The sequence below is a fragment of the Sturnus vulgaris genome, chromosome 29, assembly GCF_052056855.1.
Source record: "Sturnus vulgaris isolate bStuVul1 chromosome 29, bStuVul1.hap1, whole genome shotgun sequence".
Lineage (NCBI taxonomy): Eukaryota > Metazoa > Chordata > Aves > Passeriformes > Sturnidae > Sturnus > Sturnus vulgaris.
The window spans coordinates 6,673,905-6,688,625 of record NC_142271.1 but is presented as its reverse complement, the minus strand read 5'-3'; the positions used below and the strand labels follow the sequence as shown (position 1 = coordinate 6,688,625).

Here is a 14,721-nt window from a genome sequence, read left to right as displayed (position 1 = left end):
AAAGTGACTCTGCTGACACCAGAAAAGGGAGGGCAGTCCCCACAAGGGTTGAAGTTCCTCCCCAGCCCTGCAGACACAGGGGACAAGGGGCAGAAAGGAGGAGGGGCAGCAGAGAGGACAAGGGAAGAAAATCAACATCAAGGTGCACGATGAAATGGAACCCCCCCTAAAAAAAAAAAAAGAAGAAGAAAAATGAAAACGAAAAACAACCAAAAAACGAAAAGAAACCCCTGGCATGCTGGATGGGCAGCACAAGAGGGAGGGATTAAAAATGAACAGGGACAGTGTCCTGGTTTTGGGCAAATTTGGGGGAAAACCTCCAGAAGGAGCCCCCAGACAGCAAACCCCACGACTCCTCCCCCCCACCCCACCGGGTTCGGGAAGAATTTCCTCGGAGAAGAGTGGGAGAAAAAAACCTCTTTATTTAACAAGCAAGACACTCCCCAGCACAGGGAAAAAAGACAACGCCAGCTGACAAAAAACTCTTTCACCGTTCTGAAGGGATGACGAGTTCAGTCTCTCTGGCGAGTGGTCGCTCAGTTATCAGTCTCTGGCGCTTGGGAATGGCTGCTGCAGGTGACAGAGTGTAGACTCCCGGTGTTTCTTGGGGTTTCCCAGGTCCCCGTCCGGAACAGGTTCAGATGGTATCCAGGAGAGGGAGGGGACGGGGTGGAAGAGAAAACAGTCCAGGGAAAAAGTTGGACTGCCTAGCTGAACTAACTAATGAGAAAAAAGCAAGGGCAAAGCGAAGGAAAGAAAAAGAGGCAGAAGCAAGCAAGCAGGCAAGCAAGCAGGCAAGCAGGCAAGCAAGCAAGCAGGCAAGCAAGCAAACCGAGCTAAAACCTCTCCTAAACATAGACCATGGGGGAGGTGAGCCGGCTGATAACAAGACAAAACAAAGCTTCACTCTCAGAGTCAGTCCTGGAAGCACAGGACATAATACCAAACATAATCAGGACACATGATTGGAGATAGAAACACCATAACATCACCCTAGGACAGACAGTGACCGGGACACAAGGATCCCACGGGAAACAACGGCACAGGGAGCACCACAGAGGCACAGAGAAGGACGGAGAAAAGACAGAGAGTGCCAAACACACAGCAAGGACTGAGGGGTACCATGACAAAGAGGGAACCCAGGAGCCAGAGAGGAAGCGAGCACAGCCCGTGCGGGGCGGGCAAAGACGGGCAAGGAGCAGCACAGGCACGGAGACAGAGAGGCACGGCCAGCAGGACAGAGGCTCACCAGGAGAGGGGCACAGGAAGGGAGGAGCACCGGGCAGCGCTCCTTTAGGACAAGAATATTCACACACACAAGCAATTCCCTCATTTGCACCTCATTCTTATTTCACACCCCCCCCCCCCCCCCCCCCCCCCAATAAAAAATTCAGCTCATAGCACAGGCAGCTCTGGCTTTTCCCTGCACAGTATTTCTACCAAGGCCCTGGGCACAGCACACGGTAGCGAGTCACCTGAATCAATCCTGATTTACATTTCAAAGCTTCTCCTTCTGGCACTGCACCTTCTCAGACCCGGGCTGCCATGTTCCACTCCCCTCATGGCCACATTCAAGAACAACTGTTGCCATTCTGCAGAGAATTCCCAATACGGCTCACGTATTATCAGTGGGCAGAAAACTCTTTGGGCTTCAGTTCCACCTCTCACCTGTTCCACGTGGAGGGAGGACAGGCATTTGTCACACATCACAGCAGCAGTGATGGATCAAGGTTTTTTTTTTTTGATTGAATAAAAGGGTAAGAAAAAACAAACCAGGTCTCATACAAATGTCTTGAAACACCATTAAAGCTTTTTAAACCCAAGGAGACCATCGTGATTCCTGACTTCAGTCTTCTATCCATACTGGTTTTGGCATCATGAAATCAATCAGAGTCTTTTAAGAAATACTAAATCATCATGACTAAACCCCGGGCTCCTGGTCATTTGCACTTACAGCCCCTTGTAGGAAGCTCTCCAGCCTTTTTTTCCCATCCTACGTTGGACAGAGGATGGCTGTGAACCGCACGCCTCCGCACAAACAGTCCTGCCGGTTCCTCAAAAAGTTTAAAATGCCTGTGATAAAAATGATAGAAAGTAATACTGCCTCTCAGACTGTGCAAGAAATGGGAAGTTGGACTTTCAATGTCCCACTGAGAGATGCCGAATAAAAGCTTCCCCATGAGCTCGCACAGAGTAGTAACATTTCTTGGACGAAACTAAACTAAGATTTTTTTTTTGACCAAACAAGATAGGTCTGTATGAGAACAGCTCAGGAGGCTTTCAGGGCTCGCAGTGATGCTGGCAGAGCACAGAACGTTAAAGATGAAGTCTTAACTCCCTGAATTAATGCCCTGTGGTAGCCAAATCTTTTTGCAAAGACACATAAGACTTGCTTCTCCTTGTTTCCGAGTTCCCAAGCCGTCCTGTAATTCGTCACCTGCACTAGTGCAGACCAATCTGCCGTGGGCAAGGAACAGATCCGGCTCCTGAGCTCCAAGCCACGTGTCCCCGATGGAAACCCAAGTCAGGAATACAAAAACACCTGTGGAAGAAAGACGAGAGAAAAATCAGAAGACACAGATATTCTTCTATTCCCACACAGAAATACCGAGCCAAGCTGTTTACCTCTGGGACTCTGTTTTCAAACAGCTCCCCAACTCTGTTCCTAGATGGAAAACGTGGAGTGGCTTTGCCCATGCAAAGCCAATGAGCCTCCTCACAAGAAGGAACAAACCAGTTTCCTGCTAAATCAGACACCTGGAAATCTCACCTGTCACATGCTGTCATGGACCAGCAAGAGGGATCAGCATCCAGGCCCACGTGGACTTGTTCATTCCTGGCTTCTAATGCAGCAGGGACAACAGCACTGAAGGGAAATGATCACGTCTTCATTTAAAGAGAACCCAACTTCTTCATCAAAGCCATCACTGTCCTCGAGCAGGACATCCACCATATCCAGGACATCTAATAAGTGAAGAAAAACATCAAAGCAAGAATCCAGACTAACAGGAAAAACAACAGACGTAGAATGCAACACTCCAGGAATACAAGGCATCTTTTTAATTCTTTTTAATTAAAAAAAAAAAATTAAAAAAAAGGATGAAAGCCACATTTGTCACACAATACAACGTTAAGTGCAACCCCTAAATTACAGCTGAACCTTCACTCTGCCTTTCAATGCTGCTGTCCAGCACGGAGCAGCTGTGGCTGCTCCTGGATCCCTGGATGTGTCCAAAGCCAGGCTGGACACTGGGGCTTGGAGCAGCCCGGGCTACTGAAAGGTGTCCCTGTTCATGGCAGGGCTGGAACTGGATGAGATTTAAGGAGCCTTGCCGGCCAAACCATTCTGGGATTCCATGACTCTGTCAACAGTCCCAGGCAGAAGGGCTAGATTTCCATTTGAGTTCAAAAACGCTGCTGCAAGAGCATGAAGAGAGATTTCAAATACCGTTCAAGTGGCACAGCCACGGCAGAAATTACTTTCAGAGGTAAAGCGGCAACTTGGCAATTCCACTTCGACTTCTGATACCAAGAACACGTGGAGAGCTGAATCCTGGAGGGCCCTTACTTAACAGGATTGCCAGAGTTATCCATCCCCAGTTTGCTGATTAGGGCTAGAAAGTGTATCCCCAAGTCATGGAGTTGGGATGTTGACAGGTTACCACATACCATCAATGTGAGAGACGGGGATGCTGATGTTATCAGAGTCCTGTTTAAACAGAGCCACCTGGAGCGTGCTGGCTGCCTGAACCAGGTCTGCTGCCTTGTCAGTGTAGGGACAGGGGTTGGTCACCAGCTTCAGCAGGATCTGTCAGCAAAGGTGGGGAGAAAGGTAAGTGCACCTGCTGGCTGGCAAGTGCAGGGGAACCACACGGTACTGAGAACGACCACGTGCTGAAAGCTGGGCAGCTTTTATGAGGACAACTTCCATAGCACTTCTGCAGGATTCTGTCTACAGTTCCTGCTCTACAGGCCACACTGATGGAAAAACAAAAACCCACCACAACTTGGCACCTAGATTGCGACCACACACCGAGTACCTGGGCAGACCACAGCGGAGGCAAAGCACTGGGCATTCAACATCCTGAAGAGTAAACAGCAAGTGTCACCTTTCCTTGTCAAGGACCACCATCTACTGAGCTCTGATAATGTCGGCACCTAAAGAGGAGATCAAAGCTACCCACACCTACACCACTCTACCCTTACACCAACAATGCTGTAATAACAGCTGATCTTTTTGGATTTCATTTTCCTACAAATCATTTGGCTGCCCTCCCACTGAACACAAGAAGGATGCCACCTCCGTATAAAGAATCCCAAACAAGGCTTTTCTCAGAATTCATTCGCTGGTCTTTGACAGGTTTCTCAACAATAGCAACAAGACCTCCAGTTTCCACTAACACTATTCTTTGCATTTTTTTATCCAGCTGATTTGAACACCGTTACCTTTTCCAAAAACTGAATCACTGCTTCCTTCTGGTCTTCTTTTGTATTATCCAAGTGCTCCAGCCAAATTGAAAGCTCCTTCCACGTGTACTCAAAAGCTCCACTGTCACGTAAAACCTGTCCAGGAAACAAAGGAGGAGGTGTGTAAATAAACCTCAAAACACCTAAAATACAAAACCCCGAGGGATGCAGATCTTTTTCTATAGTTACCTTCATGCTTCCTTCTTTTAGGAACGAAAAGAAGAGCAGGTTGATGAGGAGTCGTATCTGCCGCTCTCCTCACCCTCAGTTCAAGAGGCTCATTGGGGGACTTCAGCTGCATAGTGGACAATAAAAATCCTACTTCTGTAATTTTTGGAAAGCAGGTTATACTGCTTTCAGAGGGCCGTACAGCTTTCTATCATCACAGGCAGTTAAAAAAAAAAAAAAAAAGCACCTTCAAAATAGCCTGTAGGGGAGTTTTAGAAAACTACCGATGAAACAGAGGAAAATCATTGCTAAATTAAACCTGAATCAGGCTACTTGTACTTAAAGCAATCAGGCAGACGGATGAACAGTCACATAAATGAGCAGTGGGCTGTGACCACAGCAAGGTCCAGAGAGAAGTGCAAGTTGCTGGGGGTGGTGAGGAAGACCAACAAGTCCCACACCCTAGAGACAGGCTTTGACGTGCCTAGAAACTTCCCCCCGCTTTCCTGCTCTCCAAATTCAGGCCCTGACTGCGAGCACCCAAACTCGGTGACCCCGAGCTCCAGCTCTACAAGCAAGAAAGGAGGAGGGAGAAGAGGAAGGAATCCGAGTGACACCAGGGTTCAGCTCCCTCCCCCTAAGGCCCAGCAAGAGAGGAAACCTTGCCCAGCTTGCCAACCCTGGCACCTACGTTGGACGACTGCAATTACACAGGATGAATCTGTGCCTTTGCTCCTCTCCACACATCAAATACAAGGAAGCCATCACAACTCATTTGTTCTACAGTTACTCCGTGTACAACACCAGCAGCTCTAAAAATAACTGCTGCTCACATCAATCTGACAGGGGAATTCATTTAAAGCAAGAAAACATGAAGGAAAAAGGATTCATTATAATATAAGCGACTATTTTTGGCAGGGTCTGGAAACAGAAATGCACCTGCAGCTCTCACAAAACCGGGCAGGAACAGAATGTGAAATCCAAAAACGAGCCTTCAGTTACATGGCACTGTGCAGAAAAGTAAGTCCTTACCATCTATTCTTAGCAGCCTTTCTGCTGACGGAACTGCCCCAACTTCCCTGTTCCTGCTTTCCCTTCAGAGAAAATGCAAAGGACTGAAGTGGAAAGTGGACACAGGAACAAGTCAAGCAGTCCATGTTCCCACCTGGCAAAAGAATCCAAAACCATCAGAAAAACGGCACATTTTGAGCAGCTTTCGGTTGAGACATTCATTGCTGGGAGACCAAGTGAACCTGCCTTTAATCCCTTGCAAGGATCAAGGGCCACTAAACCCTAATTCAGTCACTGTAACTGGATTTTTTTCTTGGCAGGACAGTCTGCTTGCATTTATTCCTTATTCCTAGGGGTAAATCTCTACCCCTCCTTAGGTAACTAAAGGATGTCCTCTTTGAATAAGGTGCTAAAAACAGCAGCCTCTGGTGTCTGGTGGACTTCGAGCTGACCAGCTTTTTCTCAAAAGTCAAATAACTAATTTAAATATGCGGAGGGGGATGCTAATTTTCAAGACAAAAAGTCCTCCTTGCATCAAAGCTGGGATCAGACAATAACAGAGAGGACTACTCTGCAGGGCCAGAGGAAACCGGAGAAGACTTATGAAAGGCTAGAGTGCTGAAGTACAGATTAAAGAAACACTGATAAAAAGTAAAAATCCAAAGTAATATCTTCTTGATCAATGTCAAGACCTTTGCAGGCACCAACTGCACTGATTTATTACAGTATCAGAATTCATTCAGCCTCGGGGGGGTGCGTAAACACGACAGACATTTTCTTTGCTCTTTCATCAACTGCTGCAGTGAAGTCCGTTCACAGCATTGATTTCTGTCAAATATTTCGTTACTAGCCGGTTATCTGACAGCAAATTTCAACAAGAGGCACAGGAAAGGAGACTGGTGACCACACAATCCTGCAGCAAAGGTAACTGCTTCCAGAAAAAATCGTACGATCCTGAAATTTCAGGCCAGTGGGATAGAGTGAATATCCTGATATTTCAATTCCAAAGCTTACCTTAATGGTCTCGAGCTCCGGGGCTTGGAGGGGGGGTCGGTTCGGAAGGGCCGCCTCCGGAGGAGGGGATCCCGGGGGGAGTCAGGGGCCCGGGGAGGGGGGCGAGGCGGAGGGAGAGGAAAAAGAGGAAGATGAGGAGGAGGAAGAAGGGGGAGAGGGTTTGAGAGGAGGGGAAGCCCAAATCCGTGCTGTGTGCGGAGCTCCGACAGCACGCTGCAGCCCGCAGCTCACTGTGAGCACGGGGCAGAGGAGGCGATTTCTGGGCATTCAATCACCCTGAGGCGGGCCCGGCACCGCCCCTGCAGCACCGTCCCCGGCACAGCTCGGTACCGCTCCGGGATCACCCGGCCCCGCCCGGTCCCGTCCCCGGGAGCTCCGTGCCCCGCCTCGCCAAGCCCCGGCTCCGCCCCGAGCCTGCCCGGGCTGCGCCGGGACCATCGCTGGCGGCCCCGCCCCTCTTCCCCGGGCCGAAGCGGGCTGAAGGAGATGTCCGCACGATTGGAAACGCCGCCGAAAATCGCACCCGTGGGATCGGTGTCGGCGTCGTGCGCAGGCATCCCACTAGAGCGAGCGGGCTCCTTGCTGTGCCACCCTCCTTTTGCAGCCAGAGTTAGAAGGTCGGGGAGCGACACCCGAGCCGCCATCTTGGGAGAGGCAGGCGCGCAGTACCGCGCTCTGCCCACAGGGTGGCGCTTGGGAGACAGGCAAGGGATGGAATCAAGGAGTGTCCCAATCCTTGAGGAAATCCCCCTGAATGAACGCCCCAAAAAACCCCGACCAGAACTGACAAACCTCCTGCCTCTGTATGAGTGCAAAGGGTGTGCAAGGAGTGTGCAAATAGTGTGCATTAGCAATCGATCGGCAGGCATTGGCAATCGACCGCCGATCTAATCGATCGGCAGGCATTGGCAATCGATCGCCGAGCTAATCGATCGGCAGGCATTGGCAATCGATCGCCGATCTAATCGATCGGCAGGCATTAGCAATCGATCGCCGATCTAATCGATCGGCAGGCATTGGCAATCGATCGCCGATCTAATCGATCGGCAGGCGCGATCAATCGATCGCCGATCTAATCGATCGGCAGGCATTGGCAATCGATCGCCGATCTAATCGATCGGCAGGCGCGATCAATCGATCGCCGATCTAATCGATCGGCAGGCATTGGCAAACGATCGCCGATATAATCGATCGGCAGGCGCGATCAATCGATCGCCGATCTAATCGATCGGCAGGCATTAGCAATCGAACGCCGATATAATCGATCGGCAGGCATTGGCAATCGAACGCCGATCTAATCGATCGGCAGGCGCGATCAATCGATCGCCGATCTAATCGATCGGCAGGCATTGGCAATCGATCGCCGATCTAATCGATCGGCAGGCGCGATCAATCGATCGCCGATCTAATCGATCGGCAGGCATTAGCAATCGAACGCCGATCTAATCGATCGGCAGGCGCGATCCATCGATCGCCGATATAATCGATCGGCAGGCATTAGCAATCGAACGCCGATCTAATCGATCGGCAGGCGCGATCAATCGATCGCCGATCTAATCGATCGGCAGGCGCGATCAATCGATCGCCGATATAATCGATCGGTAGTTGTGATCAATTGATCGCCGATCTAATCCATAGGCACGCATTAGCTATCGATCGCCGATCTGATTTTTCCCGCCATTTTTCATGGATTTTTTCCCCCATTTCTTACTGATTTTTCCCCAATTTTTCATGCATTTTTTCCCGCAATTTTCGTGGATTTTTTCCCATATTTTCCCCATTTCTCACTGATTTTTTTCCCCCATTTCTCAATGATTTGTTTCCCCAATTTATCAAAGATTTTTTTTCCCCATTTCACCATGATGTTTCCCCCATTTCTCACTGATTTTTTCCCCCATTTCTCACTGATTTTTTCCCCCCATTTTTCCATGGATATTTCCCGATTTTTCCCCCCATTGCTCACTGATTTTTGCCCCCATTTCTCTCTGAATTTTCCCCCCATTTTCCATTCATTTTTCCCCCCATTAATCACTGATTTTTTCCCCCATTTCTCTCTGAATTTTTCCTTCCATTTTTCATGCATTTTTCCGCCCATTAATCACTGATTTTCTCCCCATTTATCACTGATTATTGCCCCCATTTTTCACTTATTTTTTCCCCACAGCATCGGCCACCACAGCACGAGCGACAACAGCTCACTCTGTTCCTGCCATTGCCCATGGATTGTTTCCCTGTTTTCCATGGATTTTTTCCCCATTTCTCACTGATTCCCCCCCCCCCCCCCCCCCATTTCTCACTGAATATTCCCCCATTTTTCATCGACTTTTCCCCCATTTCTCACTGATTTTTTCCCCATTTCTCAATTATTTTTTCCCCCACTTTTCCCCGTTTCTCACTGATTTATTCCCCCATTTTTCATGGATTTTTTTTCCCCCATTTCTCACTGATTTTTTTCCCCATTTTTCAAAGATTCCCCCCCGTTTTTCACTGATTTTTCTCCATTTCTCACTGATTTTCCCACCATTTTTCATGTGGTTTTTTTCCATTTCTCACTGATGTTTTACCCCATTCTTATTACCATTCTCATAGCTCTATTTTATATTTATACATATTCTTATATTTGCATTATTTCTGTTATACACTAGATTTTTCATAGATATTTGCTACTTATATTTCATTATATTTTACATGTATACCAATCTATTTCTATTCTTTATATTTTATTTTTATATTAGCTATAAAAACCGTGCCTCTACCCAAATAAAAAGCATTTAAACATTCCTTTTAGACTATATTTAGGTATTTTTTATGGTTCTGTTTTTCATGCATTCTACACCCACCCCTCCCTCTCAATGTTCTGGCACCCACCATGACCCCCCCCCCCCCCCCCCCCCACGCCCGACTCACCTGCTCCTCCAGCGCAGCCCGGCTCCCTTTCCCAGGGACCTTGGGGTGCCCCAAACCACGTCGGAGCCCCCAGTCTCCACACCCTCCCCCTCCGTAGGGAACGGGAATGGGATGGGGAGCACACAGGACAAGAAAGGAACACAAAAGACACACTGGACAGAGAGAAGAAAAGGGCTGGAAGCTGGATATGAGGATGAAAGTGGAGCAGCAACAAACCTCAGGACTCTTGACTAGAGAGTGTGGCTGCTGAACGTCTCAAAAAAAAACCCCAGCTCCAACACAACATGCTGTGCTCACGGCTCGGCCTGGGACTCATCAGTGAACATCTCTCTCTTGCCAGGGCCATAAAGCCCCCGAGAAAACACGAGGTGAGGTTGATGTGCTCCGGCTTTGCTCCTGCTCAGCCCTAACCCCAGCCCCTGCTGCCAGCGAGCACCCTGATCTCTGAACCTCTTCTCAGCTTGTTTGTACGCTTCCAAATTCCTTCCTCTTTCTTCAAGCTTCATCTGTTTCCTGGCATTGGGAGAATGACAAGTGTTTAGCACAGCGCAATGAATACAACAGTCTCATTTTCAGAAGACACAACTGAACGAGAACCGACAGCAGCACTGCTTCGAGACAATCTGGGCACACGTTTCCCTTCCAGCAATCTGAGTGTTCTTTTGTGTCACGCCTGAAATCCTGAAAATGGTTTTTTGAGAAAAATTATCCATAACTAGAAAACAATCAAACCAAATAAATAGAACCCCTATGATATAATAACAGCCCATATACTACAACACTCCAATTCTAATATTAATAAGAAAACAGAAATTAGCTACACAGCATTACCTCAAACAAACACTACATACTGGCAAGAATCAAAGCCACCACAAAATAATTCAAAAACTACCCTATGCCGTATGCTACAGGCTAGAACGCCATCGGCAAACCTTATCAAGGTATCCTTTAAAAACAACGCCCCACCAAAAACAAAAACAACACAAAACGCCATTCAAGAACTCCCTTATCAACACCTGAATGAAAAAACATGGCATTAGATAAATAGACCATAGCCCTTATCATACACCATCTACAAACAAAATAAAGCTATACCATACATCCTCGAAAACCACCTTCAAAGCACGACATTAGAAAAAAAAAACTTTCCAGAATTAAAAGCTGTATCTAACAAAAGCCGTCTGATAAAATTAACAACCAAGCCCCCACCATCAGAGCTGCCCCTACTAAACTCCCCATCGTACATATGAAAAATCAGTTTTAAAAACCTACTTCAATTCATTCTGCCTCAAATACAAAGCCATCCAGAAAGTTACCTTCACTCAAAAACAAAAGCGCACGTAGTAAATAACATTAAAAAATAAATCAGCACACTACACACCACAAGCATAAAATATTGAATTAAAACCAAAAATACCCCTATTCATTAAAGAGCCCAGCCGCAAGCTATATTTAACTTCGTGCAAACGTACACATATCATTAAAATAGATTTCTTTCAGAATACAACTGATGATCTAAAATAGTAAAATGTCCGAGAACGATATTATAATAGGATATCCTCGATCATCCTCCCGCAAATTCTCTCCACTGTATTGTCAGACACACACCAGAAAAAAAATCCAGTTTTTACTTTTTTCAGCTAACTTCTCATTTATTAGCTGAGAGGAATGTTGAATTTGTCTTTACAAATGAGCTGTGGATCAGCCTGTAGATAAGGCTAGCACTGAGAGATAAAAGAAACAATGGGATGGATTCCACTGATTGATGAATGGAAAGAGATAGTTGCCTTTACAAACAAACTGCAGGGGTGCTGATAAATGAAATTGGATATCGAAAGATGAAAGAAGCAACGGGGGGAAACTATGAATTCAATAAGAATTAAAAATTAAAAGGGAGGGTTATACATTAGAGGGGAATTTCAGGTATCAGGCGTTCCGGGAAGTCTGTGCCTCTCAAGTACCTCAGCCAATGGGAAAAGAGAGAGGGAAATGCGGCCGGGAAAATAGGATAAAAAGGAGGCTGCGTCCTCCAAAAATTTGAGAGATCCCAGGGGAATGTCCCATGGCCTCTCCCTTTATTCGAATAAAGCAAAAAGGACTCCTCTGTTTCCTTTTTGGACATAAACCGCTGGTGTTTGTGGATTAATTTTCCTGACATTTAGCAACATATTGTTAAAAAAAAAAAAAAAAAAAAAAAAAAAAAAGTGATCCAGAAGAGGGCAACATTGACAGCCATTCCAAGACAGGATGAACAAATGCTTTCACATTGACAGAGGATGCTGCGATGTTCTGAGAACAGAAGATAGAATAAAATAAAGGAAGGTGATGTTACAAGACAGAAAAGGGTAAAATAAAAGGAGTACCTGAGACTGGGGGGCGGGGGGGAAGAAAATGGGGAAATATTAATTGCTACACACTAGGTACAAATGCTTTTTACAAGTAATTTATGAGAAGCAAGCTAAAAGCGTCTTACTGCTGCTAGTGATATCATGCTCCAAGCTCTGCTAATAATTCCTATTTCTAGCAATAGTTAAATTGAACTCACTACATTCCAACTATTTTTCTGCTTGTTTAGATGGCAGATCCGTTTGGAACACACCCTCGTATAGCAAATTCTATGCCCAGGTAGGGACCTCTCAGTTCTTCCATAAAACATTTTCTTCTGCATTATGGCAAGCCTTTGTTTTAGCTTGACAGCTTTCTTGAAACTTAAATTTACGCATGTATCCAAAGACATTTGCAATTCCAGAAATTGGTAGGCACATAATATGGAAAGTAAATAACATTCTCGAGAGGGAGTTGCTTTGTTACTGAGGGGATGAAAAGCAAGGCTAGAGCTAGTAGAACTACCCAAGAAATTGGACTTAACGCAGCTTTTACAAGGCTCAAAGTAGCCATACCGAGATGTTTGAGCTAAAAGCCCCAGTTACCAGACTTACAGGCCTAATAGTTATCACCACACCACATTCCCTGGTTGCAGTATTTTTAACAGCAGTGCAGAACGCTACTGAAAATTATTTTTAGGTTGAATTGTTCTCTCCCCTCACTGCCTGTGTAGCTGTTAGAGGCTTCCAGGAGGCTGGGGAAGCAGACTGCTGGTTTCACTTCCAGACACGTCACTTCCATGGTCTGCTGGAGGGCACTTTGAAGCCCGTGTCCTTTTCTTGCTCTATTGTATTTGACAACTTTCCTCCCCCACGTCTGTTTTTTAGCGGGCAGCATTTTTGGAGGGCCAGTCAAAGACCTCAGGCTCCGAGAGAATTCGTCTGCTTTGCTCTGTTTATGTGTGCAACAGATGGGAGCAGCAACTAAGTCAAGTAGTAACTTCTGAGCTGCCCAGTTATCAGTAAACCAAAATATTCTTTTGTGACTCTCGCCAGACGAACATATCATCCTATCCGAGTCACACACTGCCCCTCTGGCATTTTCCAGTCAGACAAAGAATTCCTGGCCCCTTCCTTGCATGAACCTCAGCTCTCCACCTTGTTCCAGAAAGAGTTCTAGATCCAAGGCCCAGTGAGCCAGCTACCCTTTGCTGCCCTGAGCAGTATGGAAACAGCCAAGCCCCAGCCCTGCAGCCCTGCCTAACTCGCCTTTGCCTCCCAAACCTGAACCTTTTCCTTGGCTGTGGCATCCTCACTCGTGCAATCCTGAAGACAAAAATCTGATTTGGCAGGTGAGGCCGTTTCTAACGCAAAAGCTTCACCAAGGTTTCTCTTCCAACTTCAGCCTTAAACAGTCCTGTCCTCCTCAGACAGCCCCCACCTCCAGCCTTTAGCTGTAAATACTTACTGTTTTATAGCTAATGCTTGCCACCCCTCAAAATTAAGTCTTTTGATATGCATTTACATCCCTCCCTAACCATGTCCTCATCACCCTTCCCAAACTCAGCCTCATCTCCAGGCCTAGAACCTCTCCCTAGGTGAGGGACTGTCCTCGGGTAGGAGTGCTGACAGACCTGTGCATGAGCCCAGCTGCATAGCCCGTGCTAATCCCAGCCCAGCTCTAGCCTTTAAACCCACTGGGGCTTTGGTACTGGAGGCCCAGTTACAGTAACCCCTGTGGCCGTTCCGCTTCCAGGCCATCTGTGAGTTGTGATCCCCCACCCTACACCACTTTGGTGAGAAATGCATTCCTTTCTTACAATAAAGTTTTCATTTTATGTCTAAATTAAAGCATTCCGAGAAAACGTGTAGCAATTCTATCAAGACAGACATGACAGGCACCAACATTAGTCTTTCATTACACACTTTTCATGCCTTCTCTCCACAGATTTCTTTGAGGCAACTCTGTCTCCTTTTCTCACAGGCAGCTCCACACAGCCCCGACTCCTCCTCTCCTCTGTACGACTGGCTAAACCCCAGCCTGTCCCTTCCCCAGCCACCTGAGCCTGTCTGTCCCACACACAGCATCCTCTCACCTTGTCCATCCCTTGCACGGCCACGTGTCCCTTCCTCCTCGCAGCACAGCCAGCAGGCTCCAGCCCACACTGCAGCAGGCTCTGCACCTCCAGCTGGAGCTGTGCTTAGTGAAACTGGCAGCCAGCTGACCCACGCTTTTATAACAACCAGCCTCACTGGGCAGGCAAGGCTGTTTCCACTCCTTGCTAATCAGTACAGCTGTAACTCGTTGGCAACTAGTGCCTTCTGCACTATCCTTACAAACTATTCTCCTACAGAAATGGACCGGAATTCCGGGGGGATTTTCCGGGGATTCCGGGGGGATTTTCTCGGGAATTCCGGGGGGATTTTGTCGGGGATTCCGGGGGGATTTTATCGGGGATTCCTGGGGGATATTCCCGGGGATTCCGGGGGGATTTTATCGGGGATTCTGGGCATATTTTCTCGCGGATTCCGGGGGGATTTTCTCAGGGATTCCGGGGAGATTTTATCGGGGATTCCGGGGGGATTTTTCCCGGGAAATCCGGGGGGATTTTCCCCGCGATTCCAGGGGGATTTTCCAGGGGATTCCGGGCATATTTTCTCGGGGATTCCTGGGGGATTTTCCAAGGGATTCCATGGGGATTATCCAGGGGATTCCAGGGGGATTTTATCGGGGATACCTGGGGGATTTTCCAGGGGATTCCTGGGGGATTTTCCCGGGGATTCCGGGGGGATTTTCACTGGGATTCCGGGGCGATTTTCTCAGGGAATT

General features: G+C 47.4%; 1 protein-coding gene across 9 annotated transcripts; it reads right to left on the bottom strand.

The window, feature by feature from the left end:
- Positions 1–402: 402 nt before the first annotated feature.
- On the bottom strand, positions 403–7,323 carry LOC148220960 (nucleolar pre-ribosomal-associated protein 1-like). Of its 9 annotated transcripts, none has more exons than XM_088180492.1 (8): positions 5,327–6,654; positions 4,657–4,762; positions 4,447–4,563; positions 3,670–3,808; positions 2,771–2,964; positions 2,438–2,542; positions 1,955–2,073; positions 403–1,668 (listed from the first exon to the last, which is right to left on the bottom strand). In XM_088180492.1, exons 2-5 carry the CDS (start codon positions 4,660–4,662, stop codon positions 2,831–2,833), a joined length of 396 nt encoding a protein of 131 aa, XP_088036618.1. In that variant the 5' UTR covers positions 4,663–4,762; positions 5,327–6,654; the 3' UTR covers positions 403–1,668; positions 1,955–2,073; positions 2,438–2,542; positions 2,771–2,830. The 9 variants fall into 9 exon arrangements, 8 of the variants coding, with proteins under 8 accessions (XP_088036618.1, XP_088036621.1, XP_088036619.1 ...); XM_088180495.1 differs by having other exon boundaries at positions 403–1,592; XM_088180493.1 differs by having other exon boundaries at positions 5,668–6,654.
- Between the last annotated feature and the right edge of the window lie 7,398 nt (positions 7,324–14,721).